The sequence below is a fragment of the Peromyscus californicus genome, unplaced genomic scaffold (genome assembly GCF_007827085.1).
Source record: "Peromyscus californicus insignis strain IS unplaced genomic scaffold, ASM782708v3 Scaffold_3__1_contigs__length_106647218, whole genome shotgun sequence".
Classification (NCBI taxonomy): Eukaryota; Metazoa; Chordata; class Mammalia; order Rodentia; family Cricetidae; genus Peromyscus; species Peromyscus californicus.
In genome coordinates, this window is record NW_026294551.1 from 86,574,348 (window position 1) to 86,587,886 (window position 13,539).

Sequence of the window (13,539 nt, forward strand, 5' to 3'; positions counted from 1 at the left end):
TGAATTTGGGGTTCTCAGAGCGGGAAATGTTTTGATTATAAAATGTCATCCACATATTTGATACAATGGTCAGCAGTTCAACTAAAACAAGAGAAACAAAAGCGTCCCCAACCCAGAAAGGAACCAAGTGTCTTTCATTTTTTAAAAAAGCTCAGAAGCAGCTCCCGACACACATCAAAGTGTGAGGACCACTGATGCCCAATTCCCCATCCACAAGGTTTTGCTGAGCACCTCTGGGTGCTACCCGTAGTAAACCCTCTGGGTCTTTTTGTACTTCGTAGGATGCAGTATACCTAAATGGCATCTGGCCTAACTCGGTCATTTCTCACCGTCCTGGGAGATTTCCTCCTGGCCATTGCTTGCTACTAAGTCTGAAGACTAGATTCCTCTGTGTTGGGAAAAGAGACTCCTAAATGCTCTTGAAAAATGCCTTTCCAAGAAAAGTTGGTTCCAAATCCTCAATCAAAGGAGGATGTATTCAGAGAGAGAGAAAAATATAAATGAGTAAATGAGGGGGAGGGGAGTATTCAACAAATATCTGGTGAATATAAACTATGCCCCCATGTTGTGTTTATGATCCAATAGGGAACTCCCAATTATATCATGTGGAAAGTGAAAAAATAATTTCAAATAGACATGAATGTTTTAAGGAAAATCTAACAGATCAAGACATAGGAAACATGGTGAATAGGGAGAACAAGAGGGCTACAAAACACAAAATAATCAGAGAAACCTCTCTTACTGATAGCCTTTGAGCTGGGCCCTGAATGACATCTGGGGGAAAGCATTCCAGGCACAGAAAAGTTAGGCAGAAGACCTATTTCCTGCTAGTAACCTGGCAAATTGAAGGAGCCCATAGAAGTTCAATGCGACCAGGGGCTGGTGACCTCAGAAGAGGGTCTTTACAGGAACCCAGAGAGGCAAGGAAGGGACAGGCGCTTTGACAAGTGACTGCTTGCATATAGACAAGCAAAAATTGCATTTCGTGTGCAATGGGCAGCCACTGGAGGTTGAAGTAGAGAGTGGATGTAGTTGATGTATGATCTGAGTGGCCTTTTTTAAAGATGGCTCTGGCTAGCCTGTGGAAAATGGACCGTAGGAATACCGGGATGGGGCAAGAAAATTCATAGAAAGACTGTGTCAGTGGTCCAGGATTTGGGTCGTGGTGATTTGGTAGTGCTGACAGGATGTGGAAATGTTCCAGTGAAGATGTATCTTCCAGTTAAACCTGATGAGTGATGTATAAGGACTGAAGAGAGAGAGAGAGGGAGGAAAGAGAGGAAGAGGGAGAGGAAAAGAGGTGGGGGAGGGGAGAACCCTAGGATTTGGGCCTGAGCCACCCTGTGACTGGTGGTGCTTTTGAAGCGCCCTCAGCTAACCATGTGAAAGATGCACAAGGCACAGGTCATGTTTGCAATGGATGTCTATGTCCACTAAATTCGCATCAATGTGAGCAAAAGACTTGACAGACCGACTTAATGGGAAGGACCTTGACTCAGGTTGTGGAGCACTCGGTCTGTCTTGGCAGGAAGGGTGTGGTAGAGCAGGTCACGCCATGGCAGACAGGAAGCCAAGCGGAACCATGACAGGAGAGGTCAGGGCAAGATAGCCTTTGAGCACATGCTCCAACAACCCACATCCTCCAACCCAGCCCACCCCCTCCACAGTGCCACAGCCTCCCTGTCATCTAGGCTGTTTTTTAAATCCATCAATGGATTAAGCATTAGGTCAGAGTCCTCATGACCTAATCATCTCTGGAAACACCTTTATGACACACTGAGAGGCATGCTTCACTAATCTCTTAGGTACTTCTCCATCCAATCAAGTTGGCAATCAGTGTCCTCACAGCTCCTGCTGGGAAAGGCATCAGTGACCTGGCCACCAACAGCTATCACTAAATATTCTTAGGAGTCAAAACTCTGCCAGGCACCCTAAGGGGGAAACATAGAAAGGGGGGGGGGGAGACACGGCCGTTCCACCCGGAGATAACTGCGACCCCCTCCTCCACAGGATGTTTACTGAGTATTAAGTGTTAGGCACACATGTACCTCTGCAAGGACAGGAGAGATGAAATGTGGGCTCAAGAAATACCCCGCAGAGGGCAGAGGTGGGCACCTGGAGAAGAAAATGCACTTTCAAGCTGAGCCGAAGAGCCAAAGAAACCATTACAGGAACAGAGCGCAAGGCCAGGAAATACAAGAGGAGGCAGGGGTGGGTAGTAGATGAGCAGAGAGAGAGAGAGAGCAAGCAGGAGGCGCAGTGACGGGACAGCAAACTCTCACCAGCTTTCTCCAGATCGCGCCCAGGGAAGCCTCCTTCCTGGGACTGGTTTGTCGTTGTTGTTATTGTTGTTGTGTGTGTCTTAGTTAGGCTCCCTATTGCTGTGATGAAACACCATGACCCAAAAGCCAGTTGGAGCAGAAAGGGTTTATTTGGCTTACACTTCTGCAGCACTATTCATCATGGAAGGAAGTCAGGGCAGGAACTCAAACAGGGCAGGAGCCTGGAGACAGGAACTGATACAGAAGCCGTGGAGGGGGCTGCTTACTGGCCTGCTCAGCCTGCTTTCTTATAGAACCCAGGACCACCAGCCAAGGATGGCTCCACCCACAAACCACTGGGCCCTCCCCCACCAATCCTCCATGTATGGACTTGCTCCTCTGTTAGGGCTCTTCCTGCTCAAAACCAAATCAGTAATGGCATGGTACATTCCCACTTCCAAATCTTAACTCATGCTGCTTGCTCAACTCAACATATCCATTTGACCTAGGCAACTGCTTCCTGTCAATTAGTTCCGTTCTGAAGGTCCCCTCTTGCTAGAAGTTCTCCCCCTCCTCTGAGAGTGTGACATTCTGGATTTCCATTAGGCTGCTTCCTACCTTGTCTGGTTATCTCTGTGTGGCTCTTTAAGCGTGGGTGTGTGCACTCTACAGTACACACCTTGGTCATCTCTACCCTGTCATGTCTAGAGCAGTGTCCAACTCCTGTTACACTCAAGTCCTGGATACTCAAGATGGGTATTGGAATTGAAGAACCAGTCCCTCCCCTCTTGTTGGACCTGGCCTTTGATTCCATATCTCTCAAACCGTAGAGACCACAATACCAGTGGTAAAAGCTAACGGCCCAATCAAAGGAAAACATCCCATGCCTATGTGGTAACATTGAGGGCAGCTTGAGGGCTATCGTTCCCAATTTCCCTCGACAGCTGTGTGATTTCCACCCCCACACACACACACCTTTTTTTTTTTTTTTCACTGTCTTCAAACTTGTTCTTGCTTTCATCAGGCAGGAACCCAGAGCCGATTAGAAGTTAAGCTTTTACAAGAACACTGACTCGATTCTTCTTTTCTTCCCACTACATGCCTGAAAACAAAGGGCTGTCAATCCCTCTCTTCAAAACAGTCACCCGCAGAGGAGGGAGGGAGGAGGGGGAGACTGTCTTGCCTGTGTCTTTTCTTTCTCCATTGTGGCTTGGCAGCTGAGTGATGCCATTTTGGAGTCAAGGCACCATCCCTACCTTGCTCACCCACCCCAGGGCCCCGCCTCCCCATCAAGATGCTGTTGAAGTCTCCCCGCAGTCTTCATTGAGCTTTTCAGGCCAGAGGTCCCCACGCTCCAGTAACTTCGGATGCTGGGAAAAGTACCATGGTCATCACCTGTGTGCTCTGAGCTGATACATTCTCAACACCCACTTCCCTGAAAAGCCCCATGTCCCACCTTTAGGAGATGCGTTCCTTCCTGTCCTTATCACCCTCTCCACCTGGTCCATGGAAAACCTAGAGACTCTGGAGCAAATTCATCAGTCACTAACATCTTAGGGTGAATTTCTCTCAAAGATAAATCTTTCTCTCCCAAATTTGAAACATCTTAAGAGGTAGACCCCACAGCATGGCAGTCAGGGCTGGGACAGTATCTCTCTAATGTCTCTTGGTGTGGCCCATTTTGATAGACGTAAGACTGCCAGACCTCCTCTAACATTTGAAATTCTTTTCCACTTTCCAAACAAAAGTGATGATGTTTCATGTGTTATTTTTTAAACTGAGGAGACCATCCTCCATGTGCTTTCGGGTGGGCCCATGGCAGAACCACACTAGGGCAGATCTTCAGGGTGGGAAGTTGTCCGACTTAGATGTATTAGTGCTGGAGGAGTCAGAGATGTGGATAAAGCGGGAGCCTGGAGAGGAGGGCAAAAGCAACAGACGCTAGAAATCCAAAGAATACCAAAAGACAAGCTTGACCTGAGAGTTAAACAAGGATCCATCCCACTGAGTGTGAGGACAATGTGACAGTGTGACTGCAGCTGGACACACTGAGTGTGAGGATACACAGTGTGACTACAGCCAGCTAGACCCACTGAGTGTGAGGACACACAGTGTGACTACAGCCAGATGGACCCACTGAGTGTGAGAACATACAGTGTGACTGCAGCTGGACACACTGAGTGTGAGGACACACAGTGTGACTACAGCCAGCTAGACCCACTGAGTGTGAGGACACACAGTGTGACTACAGCCAGATGGACCCACTGAGTGTGAGAACATACAGTGTGACTGCAGCTGGACACACTGAGTGTGAGGCTGCACAATGTGACTGCAACTGGACCTACTGAGTGTGAGGACACACAGTGTGACTACAGCCAGCTGGACCCAGTGAGTGTGAGGACACAGTGTGACAGCAGCTGGACCTACTGAGTGTAAGGACACACAGTGTGACTACAGCCAGCTGGACCCAGTCAGTGTGAGGACACACAGTGTGACTACAGCCAGCTGGACCCACTGAGTGTGAGGACACACAGTGTGACTACAGCCAGATGGACCCACAGAGTGTGAGGACAATGTGACAGCAGCTAGACCCACTGAGTGTAAGGACATACAGTGTGACTACAGGCAGCTGGACCCACTGAGTGTGAGGACAGTGTGACAGCAGCTGGACCCAGTCAGTGTGAGGACACACAGTGTGACTACAGCCAGCTGGACCCAGTGAGTGTGAGGACACACAGTGTGACTACAGCCAGCTGGACCCAGTCAGTGTGAGGACACACGGTGTGACTACAACCAGCTGGACCCAGTCAGTGTGAGGACACACAGTGTGACTACAGCCAGCTGAACCCAGTCAGTGTGAGGCTGTGCAATGTGACTGCAGCTGGAGAAGGTGCCAGCTTCCCTCCTATCAGCTGTGAATGAGTGACAGGAAAGGACAGCAGACAAAGCCCCCAACCCAGAATAGTACTAACCACCATGTCTCTGAAAAATCGGCTACCCCTTGGCTCTGTTTTCAAAGCCCTTTCACCAAGGACAGATCTAAGCTCACAGAGCTAAAAAGGAATGCAATTTTAGGAGGTCCCTCTTAAAAAGAAGATAAGCAAATTATAAATTGAAAATGAGAAATGAGTGTCAGTGAGGTGTGTAAGTGGAGAGAAGTGCTTGATGCACAAGGCCAATGACCTGGTTCATTCCCCAGAATCCACAGGGCAAAGATAGAATCAACTCCAAAAGGTGCCCTTTGACCTCTACACAAACATTCCGTGCCGTGTGCACACTTATACTCATGCACAGACACACAGCATACACAGACACAGACAATAATAATGAAAATAATTAATAATAATGAATGCAATTAAGAGAAAGAACCTCCCACTGTGCTACCCTGACCATCTGAATCTCGTCTTGACTTGAAGGCTAAGGAAGGTCAGGTCTAGTTAGTACTTGGATGAGAGGAAATGAAAAATGAAACAATATTATTTAAGATGAGAAAAATAAAACCAAATGGCAAGTTTTGTAAAAAGCCGCAGGGATCACTGGCATCACCAAGCACAAATGACCTAATACTTTGTATTAACTGACTCCTGTTCCACTTCTGTGATGCTTGATTTTTTTCCCATACCCTTTTGATTCTCTTCGGATAGTTTTGTTGTTGCTATCATTTGTTTTGTCTTGGGATTTTTGTTGTTGTTTGGGTGTTTTGAAACAAGGTCTCATAGCCCAGGCTGGCCTTGACCTTGCTGCTATTTACCCAGGGATGGCCATGAACTCCTGATCCTTCTGTCTCTATCTCCCAGGTGCCGCTACACCCAGCTCTTTGATTATTTTTTATGTGACAGTTATTTTCTGATTTTGTTATCTATAGAATGAACACACATATTAAGGCTTTCCTCCCATATAACCCATCAAAATTGCTTTCAGATTATTGATAAAGTTAAAAAAAAAACACTTGCTGCTATGTTCACAATTGGTTGTTGATAACATGAAGTTGTAAGAAGTACAAAACTTAGAGAAACCTCTATCGGGTTTCCTTTGTAATATTTCTGGGCATTTCACATTTTCTTGTAATGTTCTTTGAACTGACATTCATTAATCATCTTGTCACCCATGTACATATAACCATGAAGGATGAATTCTGCAGTGGCTCTCACATGCCCTACAAAGATGCTACATGAATCAGCACAGTAGGGCAGAAGCATTCCCAAAAGCGATTCTTACGACAGAATGGCTGGCAATAATTTAGCTAGATGCTGTTCCCCCTAACCACATCCCTCTAGAACTCAACTAAATGTATCCCAAATTAATGTTTCTGTACTTAGAACAGCAACAATAAAACTGTGCCCAGCCCAACTCCACTCTACTTGAAAGGGGAAAGAGAGGACACGAAGGGTACAAGAATAGTAAGGTGCACATGCTCACAACTGTCTGCATCTTCAAACTTCTGAACAGAACACAGGGAGATGCAGCTAGTCCATGGCCAAGGGAAGCAACCTCATTCCATGCTCTCTGCATTCCAAGACTTATTTCCCCAGGCCTTCCTCTCTTTGAAGTATCAGCAATGCCAAGATGTGTAAGTCTCATCCTGTTCTCAAAGACGTGGAAAAGACTAACACACTCACATAAATCATGAGACAGGGTGATGAGAGTTCTGGGAGAGAGGCTGGGGAGCCCGGGAGAGACCCTGAAGCCTTTGCAGAGGACTCCTAGACTTTGTGGTGTGAAATGCTAATCCATCTCAGTTTCGTAAATTGGAGACATCATTTTTCCCTCAAAGGGTGTGCCTGAAGGGTTTATGTTGTTGAGGGTGTGCAAAGTCTAAACCTGTCCCTCAGAAGTAGGGCATCTCTACTCTTTTCACGGAACTGACTAAAGGATGGTGTTATTTTGGCTAGTTTCCTGCCCTGGACTGAAGAACAGTGACCTCAGCCTTTATCCAAAGCTCATATCCACATGATCTGTCAAACTCCACACCTTCCTATGCCTTGATCCCCCTCCCCTCCTGTGCTCTTCCCCTAACACTGATAGAGTAATCAACTTAAAGCAGATGTTCTTAGAAACGAAGTAGGTCAGACTGCAGACCCAAATCCCATCCAGTCTTCTCACAAAATCTTGAGTTAAAAAAAAAATGGAATTGATATTGGAATAATTAAGAGGCAAATGTGTCTACCACTGGTGGCAGATAGCATTTCACTTTCATTAAGCAATATAAAATAGACAAGAGAATTCCCGGCTGCCACCTTGACACACCAGGCTTTACAGACTGAATCTTAAATTGTACTATGTCAGTCAGAGCTCAGGAGTTATCAGCGTCATTTAATTAACTTTTTTTTTTTTTTGCAAAAACTAACATGTTAGACTAAAATATAAAAATGTAATCTCTGTGTAAACCTCCCTCTAATGATGGCCCCCAGCAGAGGCCTGAGCTGCACCTCAGAATCAGGGCATTCACCTCTCTTTGTCCTGTCCCCAAGCCTCCTCTCTTAGCTGGAAGGAAAGGGAATCCAGGGCTCCTACTACCTGGACCTAGAAGCCTCAGGAATTGGAAGTGGATTTCCTTATTCGGGGCACTTACATCTCTTCTTCTCTAATGCTACATTTCAGCCGCTTTCCTGCTGAAATTGAAATATCTGTTTTGTTCTTAGAGAAAAAAAGCAACAAACCTTTTTTTTTTTTCTAACTCTCCTAAGTGGTGTGCTAACTGGAGTCTCTGGCTCCGCTTACAAGAGGACAGTACTGCCTATGAATTTTATGAATGGGCATAGTATTGGCTGCTACAGTGAGAAAGAATGAATACGGGTTGCGAGGATGTGCTGCTCATGGAAGTGAACAGGGGAAGGAGCGGAGCAAGGAGGCACGGAGCAGGGGGAGAAACTGGTTTGGGGAGTCAAAAGCCTTCACCAGGCTGCAGTTGGTATGAGCCAGGGATCTCTCTTTTGGGTGGTCCCGACTCTACCCTTAATATGCCAGTAGCAATCAGCAGCACAAGTGTAGCTGTGCTCCTTCCACACCCAGGACAGACATTATAAGTCAATCACAGAGTTCTCGACAGCTGAGCTTGAATCTGGCTTCAGAACTCTTCTACATCCACACTCACAAGAGCCATTACTAGTCAACAGGTATTGCCCCTGAGATGCAACCCATCTGCCATCACTTCATCAGCCAGAAGTCCTGTCTCACCTGTTGCCTCCTGTGTCCCCTGACAGCCACCTTGCCTGTCAGAGAATCCAAGCATTCTTGCGCACATTTCCCAGTGGCCGGGAGGACTCCAAATTCAGGGATTCTTCCCAAGTAATTGAGCCAGGAACTGTCAGTTAGAAAAGAAAAAAAAATGAAAAAGATTGCTTTTTTTTTGGCGGGGGTGGGAGTGGGCTCCGTTATACAAGAAACAAACAAAAAAAAATGTTATGTTTGCATTATCATCAATTCCTCGGCTAACTGTTTGTTCTTTTTTCCTTCTGTTTTCTTTCTATAAAGAAATAAAGAGTTTAAACATAGGTAAGACGAAGAACTCTTTCCCGTATAATTTGCTATGGTTCGTTTGTTCCTTGTGTTCACTTTCTTGTTTTGTGCTTCTTGTGTAATGTTGTATATTTTTATGTACCCAATACAGTAACTTTTTTATGTGCTAATTGTGTGTTGTGGATATGATAAGCTTTTGCAATTATGAAATGCAGTCAAAAAGCAACCAAATAAGCTGACAGTAATTAGAATTTCCGGGAGATGCGAGCGCAAGATAATGAACCCTCGGTGAACCTCTGTCCCGGCTGCTCAGTGTGGTCCATAATTGGGCTAAACAGTTGAGGCAAACTTGGGGCTTTTGTAAATGCTGGACTGGGTTCACAAAAGCTTTAATGAACTGGAAACGGGTCAAAAACTCATTTTCAACTCATTAATGATTTTTCCCTAGATATGTGCTCATTTAAACACCACACACACACACACACACACACACACACACACACACACACACACACACACACACACGTTAATTGCCAATCTGCTGATAAGAATGAATCCAACGGTTAGATACATTGAGAATTATTATGAAGCTAAATCACCCTTGAGTAGTTTGGAAGGTGTAGACCAAGTGCCTTTTGTCTAAAGGGTCTCTGTCACCGTGCTGATCCACGGTCATGTAAAATCATTTTGGTAGAATTCACATGTCGACTATGCAACGAGTATGTATGTGCGTGCATGTGAGCACTGTAGGGAGATGGATGCAGCAGGAGTATTCTGATAGAAAAGATGCTCTTACCTTTGGGGAGAAGGACAAGGGCAACTTATTCATGGAATGAATGCTGTCTCCGCTCCATGAAACCCTTTGTGACAATGGGTTGGAATCGGACGAAAGATAGAATCAAATGACTTGGCATCATCATTCCCTAAGGAATGGCCATTTTTAGGGAAGGGGAAAAAAAAGTTCCACCTTTGTAATCTTGAAAACCCCCAAACTGGCTGATTATAGATACCCCAAGGCAGCCAAATTTTTTCAAAGGCTGGAAATGTCCCCCAGAGACTCCCACTTCCTGGAAACCCACAGACCAACCATGTCTGCTCCTCACCACAGACACCAATATGGAACATGGTTCTCTATTGTTCCTCAACTGCTCTCTGGGAATCATGGTTAGAAAGAGGATGGGCTACCAGAAGAATGGTCTCCCCAAGCAACAGCTAACCCCACCTGTCAGCTCCTATGCCAGAGATTTGGAAAAGCCTCTTCAGATCGGGTTCCCAAGAAAGTCCAGAATTAATTATCTTGCTCATACATAGGCACAGATGTGCAGCGCCTTGATCTTCCTGAGGATCATGCCAGCTACTGTTCATTTAGTGAGAGGGTGCAGCATCTAATTAAAAAATGGCATGGATTTTTCCCTTTCTGCCCTAATTTGTTTTGCGTATATGGATATTCTCTAATGACTCGGCCAAAAAGTGAGGAGGGCAGAAAATAGAGAGAGAGGGAAGGGAAAGAAGAGAACCCAAAGTAAGCCACTCTTTGAAAGGACCTTGACTTCCAGTTCAATTATCAGTCTTAATAGCAACCCGAAGAGGAGCAGGAATTAAAGATGGCCTCGACATACAAATAGTTCCTAAAAATAGCTTCCCAACTCTTTTCTTTTCTTTTAAATCAGGCAAGAACCCAAATGATAGTGTTTTAATTAGTAATTTACCAGCTAATGTCCACAGGACAAATACACCTGACACCAACTGTCACCATGGCCACCTTCCACTCACCTCTTCCAAGCCCCCTCCTCCCGTCATTCCAGAATATAATTGAAAACTATCTGGACAAAAAGGCCTGCACTCATCCTAGGTACATGGAACCCATGCACTGGGCCAGAAAGCAGCTCCCGCCACTAGCCCCAGGAAAGGAGGGATTTGAATCATCAGCATTGGAGAGATGTGAGCACTCATTCTGGTCCCAGCCACCATGTGGAGCAGCCCCAAGGGGAGAGTTATAGACTTTTGAGCCAGGAGGACCATTAGCAAAGATCAGATTTGATTTTGTCATTTCCCAAAAAAGAAAGCCAATGCTCACTGTTGCCAAAAGACTCACCTGAGGTCCCTAGCTGAGTGTGAGTCATGCGTTTCCCGTGTCTTAATCCTGAGTCAGTTCTCCAGGTCTTGCTCCATTTTGGTCCTGCTCACAAAGGACATTGAGAGGCATAGCGGAGGAAACATGCAAGCCCCGGGGTCCCACAGCCTCCTGATCTACTTCACACACAGAAGGGATTAGCAGTCAGGGAGGCTCAGGACTCACACCTCGGTATTAATCCAGCATTGGAGAGCGGCATCTTCTCCGCTGGTAATTCAGATGCTGGATGGTGGTTTGGACAGGATCAAGTGCAAATGTTGAGCATGATGGCTAGATAACTACACTTTGCAGTAAATACCAATTTCATTTGCAAAGATGCTAAGGGACAGTCAGCTCTAAGGTTAAGAGTGGGAGGTGGCCCTAGGGACCTGATCATCACAAGCTTAGCAGATCCCAGGTTGCTCCAGTCTTCATGACCTCAGAGGTCGTGTAGAGGCATAGATGAAAAAGAGAAAGAACATTATCACAGGGAGATTAGGTTCCTAAATCCCCTAAGACAACATGTGAAGACAACATGGGAAATATACGAAGCTGGCATTGAGTGACTATCCTTGCTCACCAAAACAGGACTGGAGGGGGGTCTTTTGTCAGTTAAATGAAGCAATAGTCTGTTAGTTTGATGGGAATCTTCAAATCCCAAAACAGCATGAGAAATATAAGCCTAATCATGAGTACCTGGGAGCCATAATGTGTTGAAATATAACTCAGAGTGTCACTAATTCACTAAAATGGAAAGACACTAGAGAAGGTAAGAGGCTCACTAGGATTTTTGTCAACCTCCAACCCAAGAGGCCAGCTGCATAGTCCCTTCTTCTTTTCTCTTTGTGCTTCTCCTAAAGCAACAGCCCAGGACACAAGTACTACTTGGCTGTGGACCCTGTGACCGGCTCCCTCTACGTTTCTGACACCAACAGTCGCAGAATCTACCGAGTCAAGTCTCTGAGTGGAGCCAAAGACCTGGCAGGGAACTCAGAGGTGGTGGCGGGAACTGGTGAACAGTGTCTGCCCTTTGATGAAGCCCGCTGTGGGGATGGAGGGAAGGCTGTGGATGCGACCCTGATGAGCCCTCGAGGTAAAGACCACAGAAAGAGAGAGCCCTGTAACCCACATAGAGCCTGCTGCAAGCTGAGTAAATCCTTATAGGCTAAGACACCATTTTTTCCTAAGACCACTTATTGTGAGGCTCCTGGGTCTATGTGGGTGCTTTTAAGCTAATTTATTAAAGTAAACTTTGCCTCCCACATACACTACTTATGGAAACATAGTAGTCTGTTCCTGGAGACTTCTGGCTGCTGCCAGTCACAGAGAACCGGAAGACAGTGTTAGCTCCATCAGAGTGCCAGCCGTAAGGGCTAGAGAGGCAACAGAGGCCATCAGGAGCTTTCACTAATGCCAGACTTCGATGTTAAGCAACAGGGTGTATCTAAAGTCTGAGGCATCGTGTCCGTCATGTTGTGAACACCCAAGAAAACTGTAGCAGCTAAGAATTGTAGGGGGTGAGGTGGGGTACTCAGTGGGAGGCAAAGCTTTTCCTTCTTAGTCAAAAGAACGCAACCTGCTTCTGGATCAGCGGTTCTCAACCTTCCATTCTTCAGCACAGTTCTTCCTGTTGTGGTGACCCCCCAACCGGAAAATTATTTTCATTGCTAGTTCAGAGCTATCATTTTGCTACTGTTATGAATCATAGTGTAAATATCTGTGTTTTCTGACGGCCTTAGGGGACTCCTGTGGAAGGTCATGACCCCTAGGTTGAGAACCACTGCTGTAGCTAGACACATGGCCTTGTCTTCTTCCTGAAATTAATCAGTTGGTCTAGCTGATCTCCTAGCCAAGGGACTGTCCCTCAGGAAGGTGGGTTCGCCATAAGCCACACTAAAGGGAACAAGAGGACTAAATTAGCCCTTTAATGACATAGAGTCCTTTCCCAGAATCCCCAGCCCCTGGCACAGTCACTACAAGCCGCCATGAGGTTCTGTTGAGTCTGCCTGCCTTTCTGGGCTCTGACTCAGAAAGATGCAACTTCTCCTTTTTCTTGTCTTCTGTCTTTTTCTTCCAGAAGCTGGCCTAAGACTAAGTGGCCATTTGATACTTTGGGCCTTTTCACTTTTTCCCTAAAACCCCTTCCCTGCTTATCTACCATATGGCTGGCCTCCATGCTGGCTTAGCTTAAATAGCGTGGTTTCCTCTTGTTCTCTAACTTCCTCCTCCAGGCAACTGCCGAGATTTACAGCTTGCCTGCCTTGGGTATTTTTCTTTTAAACTCTAATTAAATTGGCCTTGAGTTTCAGAGATTAAAAAAGGAAGAAGAAGAATTTGAGGAGGGCTGGATAGACAGATGTCACTTAGTAAAGTGTTTGTGGCATAATCATAAGGACATGTGGCATTTACGTAAAAGAAAAAAATCAGCTGCAGTGGTACATACCTGTAATCCCTACTCTGGAGAGGTATAGAGACAGGGGGATCCCTAATCACATCAGATCAGCAGGTTCCAGGTTCAGTGAGAGACCTTATGTCAAAAAATAAAATAGACAGCACCCAATATCGACTTCCGGCCTCCAGACGCATCAGATGCATGTGTGCACAAACAAATATATATGTACGTGTGAACACACACACACACAAATTACATAAATAATAAAATAAGAAAGGACGGGTATTATTTCCATGACTCCTATCCTGGGGAGT

The 13,539-nt window shown here is 45.9% G+C and overlaps 1 protein-coding gene across 20 annotated transcripts in view; it reads left to right on the top strand.

Annotated features, from left to right (window-relative positions):
* Positions 1-13,539, top strand: part of Tenm2 (teneurin transmembrane protein 2) — a 1,246,916-nt gene that overhangs the window by 1,189,569 nt on the left and 43,808 nt on the right. For 18 of the 20 annotated variants that reach the window (XM_052758549.1, XM_052758554.1, XM_052758548.1 and 15 more), the window contains 2 exons: positions 8,736-8,756; positions 11,694-11,926. In XM_052758549.1, the coding sequence (XP_052614509.1) occupies positions 8,736-8,756; positions 11,694-11,926 (254 nt within the window). The remainder of the gene's footprint in view (positions 1-8,735; positions 8,757-11,693; positions 11,927-13,539) is intronic. The other 2 variants (XM_052758552.1, XM_052758555.1) reach the window with 1 other exon arrangement.